At 43.0% G+C, this 8285-nt stretch overlaps 1 protein-coding gene across 1 annotated transcript; it reads left to right on the forward strand.

Annotated features, from left to right (window-relative positions):
- The first annotated feature begins 6124 nt into the window (after nucleotides 1–6124).
- On the forward strand, nucleotides 6125–7579 carry SST (somatostatin). Its single transcript, XM_036352097.1, has 2 exons — nucleotides 6125–6386; nucleotides 7207–7579. Exons 1-2 carry the CDS (start codon nucleotides 6249–6251, stop codon nucleotides 7417–7419), a joined length of 351 nt encoding a protein of 116 aa, XP_036207990.1. The 5' UTR covers nucleotides 6125–6248; the 3' UTR covers nucleotides 7420–7579.
- Nucleotides 7580–8285: the final 706 nt, after the last annotated feature.

Raw genomic sequence — 8285 nt, forward strand, 5'->3', positions numbered from 1 at the left:
TCACTTCACAGGGCATTTCTGTGATTATAGTCTCTATCATTCCATTTCAAAGTGGAGGTCTCAGGATCCCCTAAAGAGGAACTTTGCCATTTGTTCTGCACGGTTCAGGGGAGAGGTCCATTGGTTTCTGGCCCTATTTTGCTAGACCCAGCTGGTCAAGACAACTTCTCTCCTGCCAGCTGCCCTAGGAAAGCTTATGGAAGACCTCAGATTTCACACCTCAGATTTAACAAATAAGGTCAATTCCTTGCTCAAAAAATTTCAATTTTTTTCTTACCACAGCCTTTGAGGGGCTATGTCTGGCTCCTGGCTGCTTTATTGGCCCCATCTCTTAGCCCTCTCTGATTCACCCAATCTGTTTGGTCCTCTTGCCTTGTTGTTGATGTTTGATTGTACCAGGCATGCTTTCACCTCAGGGCCTTTGCACAGATTGTCCTCTCCCTTGATGAGTAAATATCCTTATTGTTTTTAGGAGGAAAGTAAATAAACATACCTGGGGGATGTTCTCTGGATGGCACAGTGGGGCAGAGCACAGCTCAGTTTCATTTCACTGAGGAGCCCTGAGCAGAAGTCAGAGACAAACAAGTGGGGTGCTTATGGGAGACTGATGGATCCACAAAGAGAAAGGGAAACTAAGAGAGAATTAGGGGAAAAGTTTCCTAACCTATGTCTGGTGAGAGAGGAAATATTGGAGTGGCAGAAAGGGCTCTGACATCAGCCCAGCTACACACTACTACATAACCTGGGGCCTTCATTCCCTTGTCCAGTTGATATCAACACACTTCAACAAATGTGAAACACTACAAAGAGGTGAGTTAACATTGTTATTCACTTCTGTTGTGCACTATCGGCATGTGCTTAATGCTGTGGAGGATGGTTATGTCCTCCCAGTCCTTCCAGTGATTATATTAGCATATTGATATGACCACTTCAGTTAGCACGTAGGAGCAGTGACACTGAGCAACTTTTAGGGTCTTTTCTTCTTTCTGAAGCTCAGAGATGACTAAAGGATCAATAGATATGTGTTCCTAAATGTATCAGCTACTTAGGGTTAGAGGTCAAATGATACAGTCCTCTGTTACCAGAAGCGTGCGATGCTTGTCCTACTCACAGAATCCAGAGACCTCACATATAAGAAGAGAGAAGTTTGTGTCCAACCCAAGCATTATTTTTCAGCAACTACTCTGTGCTTCATGCTTTTTGGTCTCTGAGAAAGATACAAACATGGCTGAGACAAGCTTTCTGCTCAGTGAATCTCTCATAGATGAGACGTATAGACCTTTAAGGCACAGAACTATAATCTGTGAGGATCTCTGCTAGGGGCACAAAAGACACATATCTGAGCACACCTCCTACTGGGGATCAAGCCCACAACCCGGTCATGTGTGCTTGGAATTGAACAATGACCTCCTGGTTCACTGGTTGGTGCTCAACCACTGAGCCACACCAACTGGGTGAGGTTTACAAGTTTTCATTTTGTGCTCCATAGTAGTAGAGTTGCTGTAGAAGGAAAGGTCTCTATGGTATTGTCAGGCTCCTGTCCTTCAGCAGGAAATCCACATGCTCACCATAGCCTGCCCTCATCCCCAACAACATTCACCAAAAAGTCTTCCCCCTACTAGGTGGGTCACTTACTCCAAATTGATCTCTTGCTCCCAACCTTATTTAAGTCAAACCTTAAGTAAATGTTAGATTTTCTTTAGCCAGATATAAATCTGGAAGACAATTCAACAAATGAATTCACACTAAAGTGTTAATAGCTTCCAAGTTTTAATGTGCTGTATCTCCAAGAAGAAAGTATATAAAAGAGAAGAGACTATTTTCTAGTTGATAAATTTCAGCTTCCATCTGCTGCACTTCTTCCTGGACCTTCAAATCACACCCTACATGCCCCCAGTATGAGGAAGGCCTGTCTTCCTAGCCAGCTCAGAGCATCACAGGGACATTCCAGCTCCCAAAGACTGGCTCATTGAACATTTACCCCTTGGCTTGGGCTGGCTGCCTCCACCTGAACAGCAATAAAAAAAAACAGGCCTTTTTCTTTTTATCGTGTTTTATGAGTTACCAAGAACTTTTACGTACACTGTTTGATATGGTTCTTAAATCATATTTTAACAAATGCAGGAGTTCAGGCCTATTTTAAACAGGAGAAAACTGAGCACTTAAGTCTAGGGCTCAGAGATCCAGTCCAGGGCTCTTTCCAGTATTCCATGTTTCTTCTCTCCATAGCCTGTAATTTTTACTTTCTTCTGACTGGGAAATAAAAAGGTTTTCCACTTGCAAAAAAAAGTCCAGGAAGTCTAAAAAGTCAATTTTAGAGAATGTTACCAGTTTTTCTCATTTTTTAAGTCTATATTCAAAGAAGCATCAGAATGTTCTGTCTACTCTTTCAAAATGAACTTCAGACCTAACCAGTCTTCACTTCCTTCCTACCACTCCAGCCTCAAACACCATTCTTCTCTTGTCTGAACTAGTCTGGAGAATAGGTGCCCAATAACAATCACAAGCCACCTCCTCTTCCATGGAAACAGGCCCTGGTTGGGAAGGTATGAAGTGCCTTAAACACCTATGGCCCAGCTATTTGATTTAGTATAAAGGCACTTCATACTTTCCCAACCAGGAGCTTTTCTAACATAGAGTCCTCATTTTAAGAAAGAAACAGCATTTAACATTACAATACACTCTAGTTTGCCCCTTTATTTTCTCAAATTTAAACTCTGATTATCGGGGCTGGAAGAAACCACAAAGGTTACCTATCAAACCTTTGATTTTGCAGACTGGAAACTAAGGCCCAGAGAGGGAGTCCCACAGTTGGATTGTGGCAGAGTCAGAACTAGAATCCAGGTCTTTTAACTCCCAGTACAGACACTTTCTGTACTTTCCCTGCATTGCTTAATATTGAACATCTGACTCTGCTCAGAAGATTTTACTGTCTCTCATTAAAACGAGTTTCTACTCATATAGGGAGGTAGTCACCCACATGTACATTTATTTCACAGGAGGTGGCCAATCCTATTCTGGCCAGAAGAGCTGCACCGTAGAGAGGCCTGGATGCCTTCTAGAGATACTTGTATCCTGGATGCAGTCTGCTCAGCCAGGTATCTCAGGCATCTCTGAGTCAGGGGAGTGTGAAAGGTGCTAAACTGGAAGAGCATCCTCCCTCTGATCCTTTTTACTTCCTGCCTGTGTGCCTTGTGCAAGGCACTTAGGCCCTCAGGACTTCTATTTCCTCTTCTGTGAGGGGAGGGGTTTAGCAAGCCCTGATGTGCACAAGGGAAAGGGGCTGCGTAAGAATGGGAGAAGGTGACTCCTGGTGACTAAGGTCTAGGAAGTAGGGTCCTAAGTAGAGTAAAAAATCGACTCCCCCTCTCAACCATTGGGACTTGCAAGGGAGATCTTGGGGGTTGTCTGCAGAGAGATCAGGTTGGGGATGAAGTACCTTTGTGCCAAATCAACTTTTATGCAAAACTTGGCCATGGGGGGTTTAAGGAAGAATTCATGCCACCTTTTGTCCTGCCACTTCACTCTTAAGTGGTCCTAGACTCCTAACAATGCCAGGATTATAAAACAAAAACCAAATGCAGAAGTCTTGTCATCCACAGCCTTACTTAGCACTTCAGCAGGGGCAGGAGGCAAGAAACCCAGATCTCACTGTTCACAAGTAAGGACTTAAATAGCTGGAGATCATGAGTAATTCTTGTGGTAAGCAGCTGAGAAGGAGAGAGGTGAAAGAGGAAGAGCCTAGATTCAGGGACTGAGGCAAGTATTAACTAAGCAGGGTATGAAGAAAATGAGTGATGCAAAGAAGGCAGGAAGAGCCAGATGAAACCACACTGAAGTCAGAAAATTATGGGGAGAGGGGAGAACAACAAAGAGGATTGAGGACAGGAAATGGGGAGAGACAACAAAAGAAGGATTGAATAAGGAAGATTCTGAAAGAAAAATCCAGAGAAAGGCTAGGGAAAGGGAGAAAGAGGAAAGAGGAGAACGGGTAGAGGAGGAAGAGGATCTGGAAGGAGAGGAACAGGAGTCCAGGGAGGGAGGTTGAAGAGATCCCAGAGCACTGAGCAAGAGAGTAGGGCTATTCTTTGCTCCTTGGCTGGTTGCTATATTAGGAAAACTTTCCCTCTCTAGTCAGTGGGCCTGCCTAAGGCCAAGTTCTGGGTGGAGGAGGTATGAGATCATTTGGGGGTGCCTTGGGATAGTTGGGTTGATATAACTAGACTCTGAGTCTCCAGTTGGAGCCAAGGAAGTTCCAGAATATAAAGAGAAAATAACATGTATTCCCTAGGTTGGGATCATCAGCCACAGAGTCATTGCTCTCCCAGACTATTCCAACACATGTGAGTGACTTTTAGTGCCCCACTGGTGCTTAGCCCTGCCTAGACTTGCCAAGCCCTGGATGCTCTAGCACACCATCCTGTGCATTCTCCCATTGCTTTGGCTTACAGACACAGAAGGAAATGGTGACAATTATTCAAGCCATTGAGGACACCCCCACACACACCTCTCCTGCATATCAATATTATGGTTTTGGTCTAAGTATTGAGAATGCATACATGATGCATGGCTGGTGAAAGCATTGGCCAAGTTCTTTGCTTTATTTTTGTTTCTGGAAACACACATGTTTTAGTTTTTTATGAGCTTGAAAGTCATGAAATGTCAGCCTGCAGGGATCCCTAGTTCATGCCAGGACACTATCTAGCCCTTCCTTGATAAGGAATGATTTTGAAAAAAATAAAAATAAAAACTGTCAGAACACAGATCTGAACAGCAAACATTTAACCACAGTCAGAATTCTAAAATAACCTTTCTTTCTTAATTTTGTTTTTCAATTGTAGTTGATATTCCATATTATTTTATATTAGTTTCAGGTGTACAGCATTAGTGGCTTAAAAAAAAGATGAAAGGTTTAAGAAGTACAAATTGGTAGTCATAAAACAGTCACAGGGGTGTAAAGTACAGCATAGGGAATGTAGTCAATAATTGTAATAACCATGTGGTGCCAGATGGGTACTAGACTTTATTGGGAGGATCAATAAGTTATATGAAACAGCATGTCTTAAACTTCCCTTTGATGCATGTAGGGAGCAGGGGACTGCTATGTCTAACTAAGCTCAGCTGATCCTTTCCCCACACATACTAGTAGACACATAGTAATGGTCACAGATATGCAGGGCATCCCTGGACTTTTGCAGGTCCAGACTGGGGGTGGTCCCTGACCTAAAACTGCTCCTACTGGCCAGGAATCGGTTAGAAAACTCAGAGCTGAGTGAAAAGAACCCTGGCCTTGGAATGTGGAGGTCTGGCCGACTGTGCAGTGTGTGATCCAGACTCCAGAGCACTTCACTGCCCACTTCTAGGTTCAGTGACTCAAACACCAAGGTTTAATAGATGGTTTCTGAGATTGTTTTCCATCTTCAAGGCACCAAAATGAAGTTAATCTCATTTTTTGTGTTTTTCTTTTTCTTTTTGTCACAATAAGAAGACAGGTTAGACTAGAAGTTTCTCAGCTACTGAGAAAGAGGGATGGAGGGTGAGCCAAAGGTAATTTTTCCATTAGAGGGAAGGTGCAGTTCTTTTATAGCCCATTAAAGTGTAATCTACAAGACTTTTTACGGAGATAATGGAGAAAGAGATGATCCAATCTTTCTAACATCCAAATTCTATTCTTAAATTAATTCTTAGAGGAATAATTCTGAATCTCCACTTGGCATCCTCATACACTTCTGCATTTGTTTAGCCGTCCTAACATGTTTGAGTATAAGGACAGAAGAGTGGTCTGAGTACATTTATGTGTATGCAGCCTGGGTGGTAGTGCACTTGTCTTTTCGGCTGTGTTTGAGCTTCTGTGTGTAATTGAGTGCACACGTACGTGTGTGAGTGAAATTTTGGAATGTGTACGTGCGTAGAATATAGAAGACTGTGTAGATGGTGTGACATGTGTGAAATCCTGTGGGCCCGTGGGTGTGCAAGATTTTTTTTAAAGTAAGAGACTTTGGATTGTGTAGCCTCCTCTCACTTCTGTGATTGATTTCACGAGGCTAATTGTGCGTAAAAGCGCTAGTGAGATCTGGGGGCGCCTCCTAGTCTGACGTCAGAGAGAGAGTTTAAAAAGCGGGGAGACGGTGGAGAGCACACAAGCCGCTTTAGGAGCCGCAAGGTTCTGAGCCTTGGCTGCAGCCTGCAGATCCGCTCCTAGAGTTTGACCAACCGCGCTTTAGCTTGGCTTCCCAGGCGCCGCGGAGATGCTGTCCTGCCGCCTCCAGTGCGCGCTGGCCGCGCTCTCCATCGTCCTGGCTTTGAGCGGTGTCACCGGCGCCCCCTCGGATCCCCGACTCCGTCAATTTCTGCAGAAATCCCTGGCTGCTGCCGCAGGGAAGCAGGTAAGGAGACTCCCTCGACGTTTTCTTTCCCCTCTCCAGAAACCCTACCCTTCTCTTAGGCTCGCCCCAGTCCCCTTGGGTGGATTTAAGAGGTGCTCCTGAAGAGTTTTGGTGCTTTTCTGGGTCCCTCAGCTCCCAAAGCTCTTAGGATAACTTTCAAAGTCCAGAATCCCCTCTTACCTCTTTTCTCCCTAATCAGCGCCGTCTGTCACAGGTGAGTTCTTTGCATTCAAGAAAATTCTGAGACCTGGGTAATTGAGCTGGAAGGTATGATGGCATCTAGCCTGCGTGCTGACCACGGGAGGCGCTGACCCAGGTGCTGAAAGAGCGCACTTCTGTCGCTGCTACCATTCTAAGCAATACCTCCCTCTCATGCAGTGGACCGAGGGCTAATGGGCATTCTACAGACAGAACACAATGTTTAAGATTCTGAAAGGTCTCATCCCCACAGTGACTTAGTGAACGTGATAAGTTTGTAGTTCATGATGTGAAAATTGAGTTTAACAAACTGTTGGCACATGTTTATCTTTGCAAAACTGCTGTAAAGATCTGTTATTTCTCTCTATGCGTGTTTGAAACCTACAGAGACAGAAAACTTGCAGAAACATTTGATTTTTCAAGCCTCTTTGTGTAATTGGTGATTATAGTAACTACCCTTATTTTTATACCCTTAATGATTTTAAGTGACAGAGAGGCACAACTGTGAAAATTGGGTTTTGGGTGGAGCTGAGTCTGCCCCCCAAACTAGGCTTTTTCATTTCTTCTTTTCCATCCGCCTCCTGCTCATTCTCTCTATCTCTCTCCCTTCCACCCCATACAGGAACTAGCCAAGTACTTCTTGGCAGAGCTGCTGTCTGAACCCAACCAGACAGAGAATGATGCCCTGGAACCTGAAGATTTGTCCCAGGCTGCTGACCAGGATGAAATGAGGCTGGAGCTGCAGAGATCCACTAACTCGAACCCAGCCATGGCACCCCGAGAACGCAAAGCTGGCTGCAAGAATTTCTTCTGGAAGACTTTCACATCCTGTTAGCTCTATTAATAATTGCTGTCCATATATGACCTCTGATTCCTCTCCCTCAAACCCCATCTCTCTTCCTTAGTTCCCCCAATACTCATAAAGACCCTCACAGTAGAAATTGATGAGTGTAAATAAATACAAAATAAAATTATGATGAAATTATGAAAAGCAAGAATTTGATTTCTTATTGAGTAAATCTTTCTGTTCAACAATACATGATTAACTTCCATTATTATTTCAGTTGAGTTATTGGAACTATGCAGTCCAACTCTCAAAGACACACTATTTAAAATTCCCTGTGGTAATAAAGGTTATGTTTTAAATGGTAACCCTCATAGTTTGGGTGACTTCAAATTTACATAATTTCAGAAAACTCTATGAATGATCATTTAAATCCAATAATAGTTATGGGAAGGGGCTGTCACAAGCATCAATTACATATTAAATACAATTAGAATTATATGTGAAAAAGAATATTAGTATTTATGGGTAGGCAGGCTGAAATGTCCAACTATTTACCAGGCTGAAATGTAAAAAATATAATATATACAAAATCGGAAGAAAAGACCATTTAGAGGAAAGAAGCTGGCTTAAATAGCTAAAATAACATTCTCAGGCTTTAAAATTTGTTTCCAGTCTTAGGACATTTAGAGACATATCACAATCCTTTTTGTCAGAAACAATCCTAAGTGAACATGGTTAAATGATTGCCTCTGTCTAAAAGTAAGATCTATATCACTTTTATTGTAAAATTCCAGTATTAGAATACCATGGGTTGCAATAAAAATATGTGCTTGTCACCCCAGGGAATGCTACACTGTCGAAGTTATTGGAACACATTATAATAATCCCAGAGTAACTGAAGGAGAGATTCCAAG

Source organism: Myotis myotis, unplaced genomic scaffold, assembly GCF_014108235.1.
Source record: "Myotis myotis isolate mMyoMyo1 unplaced genomic scaffold, mMyoMyo1.p scaffold_m19_p_2, whole genome shotgun sequence".
NCBI lineage: Eukaryota > Metazoa > Chordata > Mammalia > Chiroptera > Vespertilionidae > Myotis > Myotis myotis.

Coding starts and splice junctions, on each gene's coding strand:
- SST (XM_036352097.1), top strand. CDS start 6,249: ATGCTGTCCTGCCGCCTCCAGTGCGCGCTGGCCGCGCTCTCCATCGTC. Junction 6,387..7,206: donor CTGCTGCCGCAGGGAAGCAG/GTAAGGAGACTC, acceptor CACCCCATACAG/GAACTAGCCAAGTACTTCTT.